Below are 17,600 nucleotides of genomic sequence, written 5' to 3'. Positions count from 1 at the left end.
ATAGATGTCTAGATATATGTCTACATAGATCTCTGGATGGATGGATGGATGTCTAGATAGATAGATATCCTGGCTTCTGAAAGGAACTGAAAAAAAAACCCATCTGACGGTAAGCAAAAACGACACATCTTACAAATCTGAACTTAAAAGAAGTAAATAAACCAAACAAAACTTGAGAAAAGTCGAAAAAAACAACAAAAGCCATCGGCATTGTTCTGTTGTTGCCAATCAGCTGTTTGTAGGCGTCACCATCCTCTGACTTTTGGTCCAATCACGCCACGATAAACAAACTGAACCCCGCCTATCCATTTATCTCTCTCAGCCACGGCATCCAATGATATCCCAGCGTCTGAGTGAATGACTCTCCGCTCGACCAATCGGACGCGTGAGTTGGAGACCCTCCCACCCAACTCCTGAGCGAATACCACAGAGAGTTTGTCGATGGCGACGGGGCTGGTAAGTCCACATTTGGACGCTTTTTACGCCATCGAAACGCTTCAAAGTCATTTTAGAACAAAAAATATGAGATAGTGTGAGTCGATATCACCGTGCGGGGGACTTAGCGCGGTTGTCAAGCGCTTTTCGATCGTCGAACGGGAGCTCCAGCGTCGTGCGGGGTTTTTTTCTTCTCCGTTTTCTCCTTTTGTTTTTTTTCCCATTTTGAAACATCGAACGTCGATTTAAATGTTCGAATTCGAAGGAAAATAATCGATGTGACGAATAGGACGCGGTTCCGATGGATGTCATTCATTTTTTTTTCAACCAGCAGCGAAATTGCGTCATGCCTCAACTTGTTGACATTCTTTTGTTGGCGAAAAAAAGCCAAAAAGGAGAAAACCCCGTCGCGATATTCTTTATTGCGACAAAAGGGATTCGAACTGTGCGTTAAAAGCTGTGTTTGGAATAAGTTTTGGTGCTTTTAATGTGACTTTTGGGCTGCGCAATGGAGAATGAATGAGGTGCGTGGTGCGCATGCGCAGAGAAGGAGCTCCCAACTTTATAAACAAGGCCTGCCGTCGGAGTCACGTGACCCGGCCTTGCTCTTCATTAAGGGACAAAGGAATTCTTTTCATTTTTTTCATCTTTTATCTTTTCATTTCTTCTTTTTCTTATCGATTTACTTGCTAAAATGAAGTAGAGGGAGGACACAAAACGTTTCTTGGATTTTTATTAAAAATATCTCTATTCCTATTCTTCTATTATGAACTATTGCCGCTAAATGTCACGTGTCACTTAGGCCGCTTCACAAGCACCGCCTTGGAAATATTAAAGGGACAGTGTGTTATTGAGTGCCTCCTAATACTGATCAAAAGCTGAGTGGAGAATTTAGTTTCCATAAAGTGAGGCTGACCTGCTGGTAAGGGTAACCACAATATATATATTTTTCCCTTCTTCTTTTTGCTATTTTCTTTTGTTCTTTGGTTTTCTGTCCTCCATTTTTCTTCCCTATACTCCCATTTTATACTTTTCATTTTTTACCTTTTTTTCTTATTTTTTTATCTGCTTTCTTTTCCCCATTCTTCTCTTTTATTGTATTTTTTTCTTTTCTTTTTCTTGTTTTTTTCATCCCTTTATCCCTTATCGTTTTTCATTTATTCTTAGTTTTTCCTTTTTTTCTTCATTTTTTTTTCTATTTTTGTGTTTCTTTGCCTTTTTTCTGATTGTCTTTTTTTCACTTGTTCTTTTCTTTTTCTCTATTTTTCACATGATTTATTTTTGTATTTCATCGTTTCTTAGTTTTCCCCTCTTTTTTCCCATGTTTTATTTACTTTCTTTTCCCCATTCTTCTCTTTTTTTGTAATTTTTCTACTCCTTTTCTTGTTTTTTTCTACCCATTTCCCTTACCTTTTTTCATTTATTCTTAGTTTTTCCTTTTTTTTTTTTAATTTTTCTAATTTACTTTTTTAATTGTCTTTTTTTACTTCTTTCTTTTTTTCTCTTTTCCCCATGATTTATTTTCCTTTTTCATTGTTTCCTTGTTATCCCCTCTTTTTCCTTTTACCCCATTTTTGATTTACTTTCTTCCCCATTCTTCTCTTTTATTGTATTTTTTCTTTTCTTTTTCTTCCTTTTCCCTTATCCTTTTTCATTTATTCTTAGTTTTTCCTTTTTTTCTAATTTGTTTTCTATTTTCGTGTTTCTTTGCCTTTTTTCTAATTGTCTTTTTTTCACTTGTTGTTTTCTTTTTCTCAATTTTTCACATGATTCGTTTTTGATTTTCATCGTTTCCTAGTTTTCCCCTCTTTTTCTTTTTTACCCATTTTTTTATTTGCTTTCTTTTCCCCATTCTTCTTTTTCTTGTTTTTTTCATCCCTTTTTCCCTGATCCTTTTTCATTTATTCTTAGTTTTTCCTTTTTTCTTCATTTTTTTCTACTTTACTGTTTCTTTGCTTTTTTTTTCTTATTGTCTTTTTTTCACTTTTTCTCTTTTTTTCTCTTTTCTCCATGATTTCTTTTCCTTTTTCATCGTTTCCTCGTTTCCCCCTCTTTTCCTTTTTTTCTCCGTAACCGTGACCCGGTTAAGGTCCTTCAGGACGGCCCACCGCTAATAATAAGATCATATATTTTCTCCTTAGCGTCTGTGTTCACAATGCTAGCGTTAGCATGAGGTAACGAGGCGCTAAAGCCGTGCTAGCGGCTAACGCGGCTAGCAAAATAAAAGCTAGGTCCGGGCCAGGGATCGTCAAGAAGGAAGCCTTTCGGTGTAGTTTGCGGGATTTCCCGCGCGAACGCCTAATTTTGCTTCCCCCGGTCCGGAAAACAGGAACGAAAACGGGACTCGGATGAGAACGGGAGCTAAAAATCGGCAAAATGGAGCAGATGTGCAACCGGGACCTGCCGTCCTCGCCCGGATACCAGATGGATTTCGGTAACCTCCTTTTTTTCTTTTTTCCCTTTATTCTCCTTTGGACGGAAAGAGAATTTGTGCAGAATATTCTGTAATGTAAAAAAGAAAATTGTCCAATCAGGGCCGCACTAACCATTACTTTAATAATTGATTGGAAAAAAAACATTTTTCATCTCCCCCCTCTATTCAAATATCAAAGTTTTGGTGAGAAAAATTGTCCAGAATATTCGGTATGTTGTATTTCTGTAGTATCTTTTTGCATTTTTATAATATTTTTTTTTGTAATATTTCTGTTTTTTCTTTGATTGTATTACCGCCGTAGTGTTTTTGTAGAATTTCTGTAGTGTGTCTGGATTAGTATTTCTGTGTTATGGTATTAAGGTAGCAGTATTTTTGTAGTATTTTGTGATATATCTTTCGTGGGGTTTTTATCGCATCTCTGTAGTATTTTGTCGAATTTTTGTTGTATTTCTGTAGTATTTTTTTACATTTGTGTAGTATTTTTGTGGTAATATTTCTGTTTTTTCTTTGATAGTATTTCCGCCGTAGTGTTTTTATAGCATCTCTGTAGTATTTTTTTGTAGTGTTTCTGGATTTGTATTTCTGTGTTATGGTATTACTGTAGCAGTATTGTGTTATGTATCTTTCTCTTAGTGTTTTTAATCGTATCTCTGTAGTATTTTGTCGTATTTTTGTTGTATTTCTGTAGTATTTTTTTGCATTTATGTAGTATTTTTTTTGGGTAGTATTTTTGCCGTAATATTTCTGTTTTTTCTTTGATAGTATTACCGCCGTAGTGTTTTTGTAGCATTTCTGTAGTATTTTTTTTGTAGTGTTTATGGATTAGTATTTCTGTGTTATAGTATTACTGTAGCAGTATTTTGTTATGGAACTTTCGTAGTATTTTTATCGTATCTCTGTAGTATTTTTGTCGTGTTTTTGTTGTATTTCTTATTTTTGCATTTTTGTAGTATGTTTTTTGGTAGTATTTCTGTCGTAATATTTCTGTATTTTTGATAGTATTCCCGCCGTAGTGTTTTTGTAGAATTTCTGTAGTATTTTTTGTAGTGTTTCTGGATTGGTATTTCTGCGTTATGATATTACAGTAGCAGTATTTTTGTAGTATTTTGTAATATATCTTTCGTGGTGTTTTTATCGTATCTCTGTAATATTTTGACGTATTTTTGTTGTATTTCTGTAGTATTTTTTTTGCATTTTTATAGTTTTTTTTGGGGGGTAGTATTTTTGTGGTCATATTTCTGGTTTTTCTTTGATAGTATTACCGCCGTAGTGTTTTTGTAGAATTTCTGTAGTGTTTCTGGATAAGTATTTCTGTGTTATGGTATTACAGTAGCAGTATTTTTTAAGTATTTTGTAATATAGCTTTCGTGGTGTTTTTATCGTATCTCTGTAGTATTTTGTCGTATTTTTGTTGTATTTCTGTAGGTTTTTTTTGCATTTATATAGTATTTTTTGGTAGTATTTTTGTGGTAATATTTCTGTGTTTTCTTTGATAGTATTACCGCTGTGCTGTAGTGTTTTTGTAGTATTTTTTGGTAGTGTTTCTGGATTAGTATTTCTGTGTTATGGTATTACTGTAGCAGTATTTTTGTAGTATTTTGTGATGTATCTTTCGTAGTGTTTTTATCGTATCTCTGTAGTATTTTGTCGTATTTTTGTTGTATTTCTCTAGTATTTTTTTGCATTACTTTAAACATCGATGAATCGGTTCAATGAATCGATTGGAAAAAACATATTTTTTGATTTCCCCCTCGATTCAAATATCAAAGTTTTGGTGAGAAAAATTGTCCAGAATATTCGGTAATACGAAACTTTGACGAAATTCCAAGCGTTTATCAAATTAGGGCTGCAACAAACGATGAGTCGGGTGGGTTCTCCTTTGGATTCGTCGACGAATCGGCTCGAATGACGGCAGCCGAGTTGTGATTGGCTGCCGGTCACGTGACCCAAATTTCCTAAGCATCGAAGACGTATCCAAGAGAGAATGCTCGCGAAGATGTTTTTTTTTTTTGCGTTTGCAGACGACATGCCGGAGCTGCGAGCGGTGGAGGAGGAGGACCCTCAGGGGCCCGGGGCCGTTTTCCAGCTGGGAGCCGGGGTTTCCCACCAGGAGGGAGGGACCGGCGCCACCAACTGGTTAGCCGAGTTAGCTAACATCGCGACTAGCCCGCAGAGCCCGCTGCTCAAAGACAGGAGGTGGGTCGCTAGCTTGAGTCACAGCGTGGCTAATGTTTTCCAGCACGCTTGCTTTTTCTTTCTTTCTCCTTCTTATTTTTCCTTTTTTACCCCTTTTCGTTATCCCCTCTTTTTTCTATTACTGTTCTCTCTCTTTTTTCTTTCCTTTTTTTTCTTTTTATCTATTTTTTTCTCCTTTTTTCCTCTTTCTTTTTTCTTTAAATGTCTTCATTTTCCTTTCCTCTTTTTCCCCTTTTTTCAATTTTTTTCTATGTTATTTTTTCTTTTTATTTTACCCCTTTTCATTATCCCCTCTTTTCTTTTTCTGTTTTTATTTCCTTTTTCTTGCTTTTCCCCATTTTATGCAATGTTCTCTCCCTTTTTGCTTTCCTTTTTCTTCTTTTTTATCTATTTTTTTCTCTTTCTTTTTTCCTTTATATGTCTTCTTTTTTGTTTCCTCTTTTCCCCTTTTCTCAATTTTTTTCTCTGTAATTTTTCCTTTTGTACCCCTTTTTGTTATCCTTTCTTTTTTCTATTTCTGTTTTCTTTCTTTTTCTTTTTCCCTATTTCTTCCATGTTCTCTCCCTTTTTGCTTTCCTTTTTCTTCCTTTTTATCTATTTTTTTTCTCTTTCTTTTTTTTAAATGTCTTCCTTTTCCTTTCCTCCTTTCACCCTTTTCTCATTTTTTATGTCATTTTTCCTTTTTACCCCTTTTCACTATCTCTCTTTTCTATTTCTGTTTTCTTTCTTTTTCTTCCCTTTTTATTCCATGTTCTCTCTTTTTGCTTTCCTTTTTTCTATTTTTTTTCAACTTTTTCTCTCTTTTTTTCTTTCATTGTCTTTCTTTTTCTTTCCTCTTTTTGCCCCTTTTCTCTTTTTTTTCTATGTAATTTTTCTTTTTACCCCTTTTTGTTATCCTCTTTTTCTATTTCTGTTTTCTTTCTTTTTCTTTCCCTTTTCTTCCATGTTCTCTCCTTCTTTTTTTCTGCTTTTTTCACTCGTTCTTTTTTCCTTTAAATGTCTTCCTTTTCCTTTCCTCTTTTCCCCCCTTTCTCAATTTTTTTCTAGTTAATTTTTACTTTTTTTACCCCTTTTTATTCTCACTTTTTTCTATTTCTGTTTTCTTTCTTTTTGTTTTCTTATTCTTGCTTTTCCCCTTTTCATTTCATATTCTCTCCCTTTTTGCTTTCTTTTTTTCCTTTTTATCTATTTTTTTCCCTTTCTTTTTTTCTTTAAATGTCTTCCTTTTCCTTTCCTCTTTTCCCCCTTTTCTTAATGTTTTTCAATGTCATTTTTCCTTTTTACCCCTTTTTATTCTCACTTTTTTCTATTTCTGTTTTCTTTCTTTTTATTTCCTTATTCTTGCTTTTCACCTTTTTATTCCATGTTCTCTCCCTTTTTTCTTTCCTTTTTATCTATTCTTTTCTCTTTTTTTCCCTAAACGTCTTCCTTTTCCTTTTTCCCCTTTTCTCAATTTTATCTATGTCATTTTTTCTTTTGTACCCCTTTTTGTTATCCTCTCTCTTTTCTATTTCTGTTGTCTTTCTTTTTCTTCCCCTTTTATTCTATGTTCTTTCCCCTTTTGCCTTCCTTTTTCTTCCTTTTTAACTATTTTTTTCTCTTTCTTTTTTTCTTTTAATGTCTTTTCCTTTCCACTTTTACCCCTTCCCTCAATTTTTTTCAATGTCATTTTTCCTGTTTTACCCCTTTTTGTTATCTTCTATTTTTTTCTACTTCTGTTTTCTTTCTTTTTCTAACCCCTTTCTTGCTACTTCTACATCTACTTCTTTCTACTTTTTTTCTTTTTCTTTTTTCTTTAAATGTCTTTTCCTTTCCTCTTTCCCCCCTTTTCTCAATTTTTTTTCTATGTCATTTTTCCTTTGTTACCCCTTTTTGTTATCCTCTCTTTTTTCTATTTCTGTTTTCTTTCTTTTTTTCCTTCTTCTTGCTTTTCCCCTTTTTATTCCACGTTCTCTCCCTTTTTTGCTTTCCCTTTTCTTCCTCTCTATTTTTTTCTCTTCTCTTTTTCTTTAAATGTCTTTACGTTTAACGCCTGAAATATATATTCGCGGCATATCGGTCAAAGAGTAGTTTTGCCCGACGTGGTTTCTCTTTTCCCCCCCCCAGATCGTCCCCGGTCCACATTTTCGGCACCAGCAGCAGCTTACATTCCTACGCCCGGCCCCCTTTGGCCAGCAGCGCCCCGACGCCCTCTAGGGGCCACCTGCGGGAACGGCGGCGCGTCAGGGTAAACAGCCGGTAACTGGGGGGGGCGGCGGCCATTTTGAGGACCTAACGGAGACCTCCCGTTGGCAGGCCAGCAGCGAATCCGAGTCCGGGGTCTTCTCCATGTCTTCCTCCTTCTCGGACGACGAGGACATGGCCTGGTCCTGTTCTTGGCCCGAGACCGCCTGGCACTGCTTCCTGAAAGGTGAGTGGGCGGAGCAACCCCGGTTGCTTGAAAATCCTTTCTATTCCTCTTTTATTTTGAAGGAACGCGCCTCCGCTTCCACCGGGGCTTGAACCTGGAGTGGCAGGAAGTGGACCAACTCAACGATTCCGACGACGATTCCGAGGACGACGACGTGACGGCGTCTTGCGGACCTTCGCTAAAGGTACACCTCACTCTATTACTTTACTCGCGGGAAGAAACTGTACTCGGCTACGTTAGGCTACATCGAGCCCGTTACTTAAATCTGGAGGCGGGTTGTAACGCGTTTCTTTTACTCCGTTTTTTTTGTTTGCTGGAGTACATTTTGGGACATTTTCTACTCGTGGGAGTATCGAGGAGAATCGTCCAGTTTATTTATGAAATACTCTTTTTCACATTGAAACCAAAGAACAAACCCGAATGACAGGCTTATGTTTTGATTTCGTCTCGTTTCTTGATGGAAATATGGACAAGAGACCGGCATTTCCACACGGGGGCGGATTTCATTTCTTAAACAATTGAACTAAGTGAACTCCATCGAATTAGCCGAGTTAGTGTCGCTCGAGTCTCTATCAAGCCTCCTCTCTCGATCATCTCGCTTCTCCTCTCGGCCCCCACGTTTTTCCCGCAAGCCGGTGTGCCGGCTCCTCCCATGGACGTGCCAGGAAAGCCCCCTACGTGGGGTCCGCCCCCTCGCCTCGATGTCTGGCAAAACTCAAAACAGCCGAGCGTTTATCAAAACGATGCCTGCCGTCCTTCGTCAGAGTCCCCCCCAGCCAAAACATTCCCCATTTGGAACAGCGTGAAAATCCTCATTGCACTCGATAAATGTAACTTGTATTCAATCGTATAAAATCCTTTATAGTCAAATCCTTTTTTTCAAATAACTTTTATCTAATTATAATTTTTAAATAATCATTCAACGTACAACTTTTTTGATTAAGGACACAAACCATTTTACTTGACCTGATACTTTGTCTCCATCTTGTGGATTTTAAGGAAAACTACATTTACTTACCCCAAATGAAAAGTCTTATAAGGAAGAAAAGACATACTGTCTCTATTCAAAACCCAAAGACCCAGACGGGTCCACATTTGTTGGCCATAGAAGCGTCTCCCTCCGTGGAGCCAATCGGAACGCAGAACGGGGATGACCGTCTCCCCTTTTCTCCGCCCAGCGCTTCGGCTGCGAAGGCTTGAAGCTGATTGGCCACGAGGAGACGCTGTCTTACGGGCAGGCGGTCCTCAAGCTTACCTTTGACCCCGGCTCCCCCGAAGAGGGCCTCCTGAGTGCCGAATGCCGATTGGACCATCCCTTCTTCGTACGAGGAAAAGGTAGCGGTACGCCCCGGGGTCGATCGGGTCCCTGTTCGAAACCCGCATCTCCTATTTCCTTTTCTACTACTTTTCTGTAGTATTACTGTACTGCTGGTATTTTGGTATCTATACTCCAGAGCAGGGGTGTCATTTTAGCTGAGGGCCACATGCTAGAAAATAAATGTCCCGGGGGCCACCCTAGTAGATTTAAGAGAAAGAGAGAGGAAAACAAAGAGAGAGAGAGAGAGAGAGAAAGAAAAGGAGATAGAGAGTGCATAATATAGAAAAAAGAGGGGGAAAAGAAACAAAGGAAAATTAGAAGTGAAAGGGAGAGAGTCAAAGAGAAGGTAAGAAAGAAAGAGAAAAAAGAGAGAAAGAAAAAAGAAGATGGAAGGACTGAAATAATAAGATAGAAAGAGAAACAGGGAAAAAAAAGACAAAGAGAAAGAAAAGGGGAGAGGTATATAGAGAGAGAATAATATATAAAAAAGAGGGGGAAAAGAAACAAAGCAAATTAGAAGTAAAATGGAGAGAGTCATAGAGAGATAGAGAAAAAGAGTGAGTGTTAAAAAGAAAGGGAAAGCGAGAGAGTGAAAGAAATGGAAAGAAAAGGTAAGAAAGAAAGAAAGAAGAAAAGAAGATAGAAGGACTGAAATAATAAAAGAATGGGAGAAACAGAGAAAAAGAAAGACAAAGAGAAAGAAAAGGGGAGAGGTATAGACAGAGAATAATACATAACAAAGAGGGGGAAAAGAAACAAAGAAAATTAGAAGTGAAAGGGAGAGAGTCATAGAGAGATAGAGAAAAAGAGTCAGTGTGAAAAAGAAAGGGAAAGCGAGAGAGTGAAAGAAATTGAAAGAAAAAGTAAGAAAGAAAGAGAAAAAGAAGAAGATAGAAGGACTAAAATAATAAAAAAAGAGAGAAAGACACAGGGTAAGAGATAGAGAGACTGAAAAAGAGTTTTGCTTTAGTTTGGCTTTGGCGACACCTGCCGGGCATATTTAAAACCGCAGCTCATTTTTCTCTCTCGCTTCTCTCAGTGATGTCTGGCAGGCCGGATCAAAACCCTAGGCGGGGGGCCACAAGATAGAACAAACATTCTCTCAGGGGCCGGACTCATGAGGTAGGAAGAATAAAATGGAGAGATGGACAGAAAGGAAGAAAGAAAAAAGGAAGAATGAAAAGAAAAGATGGAGAGAAAGAAAGAAAGAAAGGCAGACGGAAAGAAAGAAAGAAAAAAGAAACAACAAATGAAAGAAAAAGAGAGAAAGAAATAAGAGAAAGAGAGGGAGAGAACAAGGGAGGGGGTGGGACAAAGAAAGAGAAAGGGAGAAAGAGACAAAAAGAGACAAAAAGAAAAATAGTGAGATGGGGGGAAGAAAGAGAGAGAAAAAATAGAAATATAAAGAGACAAGGGGAGAAAGAGGAGGTTGATGCAAGAGAGAGAGAGAAAGAAAAGGAAAAAAGGGAAGGGAGAGCCAAAGAAGGTAAAATGAAACCAATAGAGAAAGAGAAAAAGGAACAAAGAAAGAAAAAAGAAACAACAAAAGAAAGAAAAAGAGAAAGAAAGAAAGAAATGAGGAGAAAGAAAAAGAGAGAAAGAAATAAGAGAAAGAGAGGGAGAGAACAAGAGAGAGGGTGGGACAAAGAAAGAGAGGAAGGTAGAAAGAGAGAGAGAGAGATAAAGGAGAGTGAGAGACAAAAAATGTTAAACAAAAGAGACAAAAAGAAAAATAGTGAGAGAGGGGGAAAGAAAGAGAGAGAAAAAGAAATCCAAACAGAAATAGAGAGAGTGAAAGAGAGAAGGGGAGAAAGAGGAGGTTGATGCAAGAGGGAGAGAGAGAGAAAAAACAGAAAAAGGAAAAAAAGGAAGGGAGAGCCAAAGAAGGTAAAATGAAACCGATAGAGAAAGAGAAAAAGAGAGGAACAAAGAAAGAAAAAAAGAAACAACAAAAGAAAGAAAAAGAGAAAGAAAGAAATGAGGAGAAAGAAAAAGAGAGAAAGAAATAAGAGAAAGAGAGGGAGAGAACAAGAGAGAGGGTGGGACAAAGAAAGAGAGGAAGGGAGAAAGAGAGAGAGAGATAAAAAATGTTAAACAAAAGAGATGAAAAGAAAAATAGTGAGAGAGAGGGAAAGAAAGAGAGAGAAAAAGAAATCCAAACAGAAATAGAAAGAGAAAGAGAGCAGGGGAGAAAGAGGAGGTTGATGCAAGAGAGAGAGAGAGAAAAGACAGAAAAAAGGAAAAAAAGGAAGGGAGAGACAAAGAAGGTAAAAAGAAACCGATAAAGAGAAGAGGAACAAAGAAAGAAAAAGAGAGACAAAGCGAGTGAAAGAGAGAGAGATAGAAGGTGAGAGAAAAAGGGAGGACGAAAGAGAGAGAGTGAAAGAGAGAGAGAGAGGGAAATAAGAGAAAGCGAGGGAGAGAACGAGAGGATGGGACAAAGAAAGAGAGGAAGGGAGAAAGAGAGAGAGAGAGAGATAAAAAATGTTAAACAAAAGAGACCAAAAAAAAAGGAAAAAAAGCAAGGGAGAGCCAAAGAAGGTAAAATGAAACCGATAGAGAAAGAGAAAAAGAGGAACAAAGAAAGAAAAAGAGAGACAAAGCGAATGAAAAAGAGGGGGATAGAAGGTGAGAGAAAAAGGGAGGACGAGAGAGAGAGTGAAAGAGAGAGAGAGAGAAAGAAAGAAATACAAGTACAGCGTTTGTGAGACCTGCAGCTCATTTTTCTCTCCTGCTTCTCTCAGCTTTGTCTCCCGTGCACTAGACCGTGTTGCACGATGCGCAATTCCTCCCAACAGGTATCTTTTTCCATTTTCAGGGTGGTCTTCCTTTTACCCGAGCCTGACGGTGGTGCATCATGGGATACCGTGCTACGAGATGCAAATGGGCGACCTGTGCCTGCCCCCCACGCACCCCGACGCGCTCAAATGCGACGACTCGCTGGTTTTTGACACTTTCAGGAGGTTCGTTTGGCACTCTACCTTGGAGCGTTGCTTGTAACGGCCACAAGGTGGCGGAAAAACTCCTTTTTACATCAACGTGCGGACCCAAACGCAGAACACCAGGGGTGTCCAACTCATTTGAACTCGGGGGCCACACCATAGAACAAACATTCTCTCGGGGGCCGGACTAGTTGATTGAGGAGGAAGAAAAAGAGAGATAAAGAATTAAGAGAAAGAGGGAGGGAAAAGGAGAGAAGGCAGGACAAAAAAGAGAGAGAGGGAGAGAGCGTGAGAAACAAAAGAGATAAAAAGTCGTGAAAGAGGGGAAAAGAAAGGGAGAGGAAGAAAGAAATCCAAAAAGAAATAGAAAGACGGAAGGAGAAAAAAGAGAAAAGAAAGCGCAAAGGGTAGGAAGAGAGAAAGAGAAAAGGAAAAAAGGAAGTTACATCAAAAGAAGTTAAAAAGACACAGAGAGTGAAAGAGACAGAGAATGGGAGGAAAAAGGTGGAAAAGAGGGAGAGAGAGAGAGAGAGAGAGAGAGAAAGAAAAAGAAATACAATTACAGTGTCTTTGTTCGAGGCACCTTTCTTTGGCAACATCAAGTTGAGATATCTTAACCTGCAGTTTGTTTTTCTCTTGCGCTTCTCTGAGTGTTGTCTCGCGGGCCGGATTCAATCCCTTAGCGGGCCCGATCTGGCCCGCGGGCTGCCCATTTCGCACCCGTGCAGTACACAATAGGAATACGAGGGATGCAGTCGAATGGGAGATTACCTTGAAGATAGATGGCCCGGGTGCATGATAATCATGGGACAAAGAAGGAACAGGGGAGGGAGGTGAGAGTGGCAGGTCTTGGAGTGGGTGAGACTAAAACGAGGAAGGAGTTGAAGAAAGAGTTTGCGGGAGACCAAGCTTGATTGTTTTAGCCGGAGAAAGTCTTTAGGAATCAAAACGATTGCGCTACGTGAGGTGGGAGTCGGGAGTCATTATATGAGAGGTGGCTGATGATCTAATAGCAAATACAGAGAGAGAGGAAAAGGGGGTAGAGCTGCCATTTTTGGGAGAAAAGAGGGACTGCAGGCACCAAACCATGACACGTGCACTCCCTTAAAAAAAGATGTGATATATGATAAGTTTTATTTAGGATACACTGTTGAGGCCGAATGGGAATCTCCCTGCAAAGATTTTTATTTCCTTTTTTTTTCTCTCTCACTCTCTTTTTTTCCCCTCTCTCAATTTTCCTTTTCTCACTTTCATTTCCTTTTCATTTTTGTTTTCCTTATTCCCCCTCTTTTTCCTTTTTTCCCCCTTAATTTTTTAGAATACTGCCCTTTATTTTATACATATGAAATATTTTCCACCTTTTTCCTATAAAACAGGAAGTGAAAGCTTTAAACAAGTGCAGGAAAGTAAAAAGGGAAAACTTTCATATTTGAGTTGAAATAATCCTGCATGGCAAAATAGAAAAAAAGGATTTAAAAACGGGCAAAAATAAATACATTGAATATATTGATATAAGCATATTTGGGGGGAGTTTTTCATGTTAGTGAATGTGTTTTATCCCTTTTCTGATTTCTGGGCCCCTTTCATGTTCTGTTCAGTTAGAACCCGTTGGTATCCCACCCTATCCTGCATTTTCTCACTTTCACGTTTTTCATGTCACTGAATGTGTTTTATACCTTTTCTGAATTTCATGTTAGTGAATGTGTTTTATACCTTTCATGTTTTGTTCAGTTAGAACCCGTGGTATCCCACCATATCCTGCATCTTCTCACTTTCATGTTTCATTTAGCAGGGATTCCACCCTGCATCGCTTTCCCTGTTTTCTTTAATTACACGAGCAGTCGGCTTACTTTCCTGTTTTGTTCCCTTCCTCCCTCCATTTTCGCTTTCATGTTTTGTTCAGTTAGAACCTGTGGTATCCCACCGTATCCTGCATCTTCTCACTTTCATGTTTTGTTTAGCACGGATTCCACGCCGCATCCCTTTCCCTGTTTTCTTTATTTACACGATTAGTAGGCTTATTTTCCTGTTTTGTTCCTTTTTCCCCCTTCCATTTCCGACGCAGTTACGATTTCACGCCGCTGGACTCGTCGGCGGTGTACGTTTTGAGCAGCATGGCCCGCCAGCAGCGGCAGAGGCGGAGCTCTCTGTCGGAGCGTTCGGATTCGCCGCGCTCCTCCGGGGGGCGGGGTCAGGCGGGAGCGGCCACGCCCACCAAATGCAAGCGCCCCATGAACGCCTTCATGCTCTTCGCCAAGAAGTATCGCGTGGAGTATACGCAAATGTACCCGGGAAAGGACAACAGGTGAGGGACGACGTTTCGAAAGGACCGATAAACGTAATTGTCGGTCGAGTTTTTCGAGAAGCGGCTCTTTCGGCTCGACTCGCTAAAAAGAGCCAAACGGCTCTTCGGATGATTTTTGTCCCTTTCGTCCATATAAGTCACTATTATGATGTCACAAAAAACGTAAAAAAACCACCATGCGGTTTTCCCTCATCGGCAGAGCCATCAGTGTGATTTTGGGCGACAAGTGGAAGAAAATGAAGAGTGAAGAACGGCGGTTGTATACCATGGAGGCGAAAGCTTTGGCCGAGGAGCAGAAAAGACTCAATCCCGACTGCTGGAAGAGAAAAAGGACCAACTCGGTAACCCCGCTTTCCTTTTTTTTTAATAATGTGTAGCTCTTGAGGCATTTAGCCAACAGGGGGCAGTGTCGAATGATAACAGACTTTCAGCGATAGATAGGATCTATAATCCATTCTTGATTTTTTTTCTTTTTGATTTTGTTTTAAATCTTGTATTTCTTGACTGTAAACAACTCTAATATTTTCTTTTTTTTTTACTTCTAATGTATTTTCAATATTTCTATTTTATTCTATATTCACATTTATTTCTATTTAAATCATAATTTATCTTATTTTTTAAAAGATTTTTTTTCGTATTTTCATTTTTTTTTAAATTTCATTTATTTTATACATTTTGTATATTATTGATACATTCCTTGATTTGTTTGTATTTATTTTAGATATTCATATTTTATCTATTCCAACTAGAACAGGGGTGTCAAACTGATTTTAACTTGAGAGCCACACGATAGAACAAACACTCTGTCGGGGGCCGGACTAGTGCATTAAAGAGAAAGAAAAAGAGAGAAAGAAATAAGAGAAAGAGGGAGGGAAAAGGAGAGAGGGCGGGACAAAGAAAGAAAAAGAGAGAGAGGGAGAGAGCGTGAGAAACAAAAGATAAAAAGTCATGAGAGAGGGGGAAAAGAAAGGGGGAGGATGAAAGAAATCCAAAGAGAAATCGAAAGACAGAAACAAGAAAAGAAAGCGCAAAGGGTATGAAGAGAGAAAGAGAAAAAGAGAAACACAGAGAGTGACAGAGACAGAGAGCGGGAGAAAAGGTGTGGAAAAGAGAGAGAGATAGACACAAGTACAGTGTCTGTGTTCGAGGCACCTGGCTTTGGCAACATCAAATGGACCTATTTCAACCTGCATCTTGTTTTTCTCTTGCGCTTCTCTGAGTGTTGTCTCGCGGGCCGGATTCAATCCCTTAGCGGGCCCGATCTGGCCCGCGGGCCGCCTCTTTGACACCTGTGAACTAGAACTATACATTGATAATAAACATAAATAAAAATAAGAAATTGATAAATCCATTTTTAAATGAATAACTAAAACAATATACATTCTGGATTGCTTATAAATGCTGTAAAATCAGTATATTATATATATATATATATATATATATATAAAATGGCTCAATTGTGCTCGTTTCCATTTAACAGGGTTCCCAGGCCACTTAACGTGGATCCGCCCACCGGGCGCTTTGGCTCCGCCTCTTCCCGCGGCAGCCAATCGACGGCGAGGATGCCCACTCCGCCCACTTCCTGCCGACGCGGAAGCGCCGTCGCCCTCTTTTTCTTCCGCTATCGCACGGGTGTCAAACGTCCGGCCCGCAGCCTTCATTCGGCCCGTGTGAGAAGCACAAGGGAAAAACATGTTTGCTTGTGAAGCAACTGTAGCTGTATTTTTCTTTTTCTCTTGTTTGTTCTCTTTTTTTTCCCTTTTTTCTCTGTCTCTACCTTTTTCCTTTTCTCTCTCTCTTCCTTTTTTATTCTCCCTCTCCATTCTATCTCCACTTTTCTTTCTCTCACTCTCTTCTGCTCGTCCGGCCCCTGCAAGAATATTTTTCTACCGCACCGACCGGATCTCAAAGAGGTTTGACGCCCTCGCTCTACGACTCGTATGCAAAAAGGAAAGCGGCGTCGGGTTTCGGTCCACCCGACGCATCGACGGAGGGAAGCGGCCATTTTACGGGAGCCCGTGTCCCCGCCCCTTTTCTTCTTCTGGGGACTTTTGCTGCTTCTTCTTCTGGCACTTTATACGGCAATTAACTCTTCCCGCTTTAATGGCCGCCGCGGTGTCAATAATGTACAGCTCTCCTTCCTTGTATCATATTATTATAAATCACTTTTATAAAGCTTATTAGGACTTTCTCATGTCTTCCTTGTACCGGCTAAATCGGGGGTCTTAAAATCCTGGCCCCCGGGATGAGAGTTTTGGGGCCCCTGTCTTAATAAGAGTCTTACTTGACCACTAGATGGCCCCCTGGCACCGCCAATAACCAGTGCTAAAAGCACTGGATACAGAGATTGAAATCACACCCTTAAACTTAGCTAACAATATTAGCAAGTCACGACCTGCAGCCGAGTGGCTAGAGAAGGAAACAGTGGAAAGAAAAAAAAATATCCTGAAATGCCGGGCCAGCTTGTTCGGCTAAATGGTCATTTAGGGTTACACGGCAAATTTCTAGATTCTGAAGACCAGGCAATACATGTGTTTTTGGATACAATCCAGTGTTTAAAGGCACAGTGTTAATATTTGCGCCCACTAGATGTCACTGTATCATGTTGTGCTACAAAAGGAAGTGAAGAGAGTCAGGAAAGGGGAGATGGGTCGGGAGGAGAGTGGCAGAAAGGCAAGAGGTGCCGGAGAGATGGGATGAGTATTTTGTTGTTTTGTGGCTGTGAGTGGCGGACAGAAGCCTTGAATACATGTTTTTGGCTTCTTATTTTAATGATTTCAACCACAACCACTCAATTCGGGGTCCCTATAAAATCCAATCCGATGTTTAATGGCACAGTGTTAATATTTGCCCGCTAGATGTCACTGTATCGTGTTGTGCTACAAAAGGAAGTGAAGAGGGTCAGGAAAGGGGAGACGGGTCTGTAGGAAAGTGGCAGAAAGGCAAGAGATGGGCTGAGTATTTCATTGTATTGTGTATTGTGGCTGTGAGTGGCGGACAGAAGCCTCGGTTCGAATGAGAGAAGGTAGAACCAACAGTTGGGTCCATGAATGAAGGGAAGGCTGCTGGGTTGGATGGAGGTGTGGTTGAGCATATCAGGAGAGGTGGTGTTTGGTGCTTGGAGTGGTACCAGAGGAAAAAGATAAAAGAAAAAAAACGGGTAAAAGAAAAAAAAGATAAAGGGAGAAAAGAAAAAAAGCAAGACATAAAGAAGACAGAAAGAAAAAGTAGCTTGTTGTCTTTGTGGGGCAGCAAGATGGTGGGCCTCGTTCCATCCATCCATTATCTGCACGGCTTATCCTCAGTAGGGTCGCGGGGGTGCTGGAGCCCATCCCAGCTATCTTCGGGCGGCTATACTGGACCAGCCAATTGACCGGACATGCATGTTTTTGGAATGCGGGAGGAAACCGCAGTGCACGGGGAGAACATGCAAACTCCACACAGGAAGGTTCGATCTCATGACCTTAGAACTGTACCGCACACACGAGCCGTGCTGCTTGTTTCATGTCAACTAAATCCAAATCACTCCATCGCTCAATAACAAAGACATTTTGCTCCAC

The 17,600-nt window shown here is 39.7% G+C and overlaps 1 protein-coding gene across 1 annotated transcript; it reads left to right on the top strand.

The window, feature by feature from the left end:
• Positions 1-363: 363 nt before the first annotated feature.
• hbp1 (HMG-box transcription factor 1) lies at positions 364-16,227 on the top strand. The gene is made up of 11 exons (XM_088339522.1): positions 364-456; positions 2,765-2,869; positions 4,891-5,065; positions 7,172-7,292; positions 7,361-7,475; positions 7,538-7,659; positions 8,654-8,810; positions 11,612-11,756; positions 13,801-14,040; positions 14,240-14,381; positions 15,521-16,227. The coding sequence occupies exons 2-11, from the start codon at positions 2,812-2,814 to the stop codon at positions 15,536-15,538; spliced, it is 1,293 nt and encodes a 430-aa protein (XP_088195648.1). The 5' UTR covers positions 364-456; positions 2,765-2,811; the 3' UTR covers positions 15,539-16,227.
• The last annotated feature ends 1,373 nt before the right edge of the window (positions 16,228-17,600 follow it).

The sequence above is a fragment of the Urocampus carinirostris genome, chromosome 7 (assembly GCF_059441175.1).
Source record: "Urocampus carinirostris isolate Australia breed hairy pipefish chromosome 7, RoL_Ucar_1.0, whole genome shotgun sequence".
Classification (NCBI taxonomy): Eukaryota; Metazoa; Chordata; class Actinopteri; order Syngnathiformes; family Syngnathidae; genus Urocampus; species Urocampus carinirostris.
This window is presented reverse-complemented; position numbering and strand designations above follow the sequence as displayed.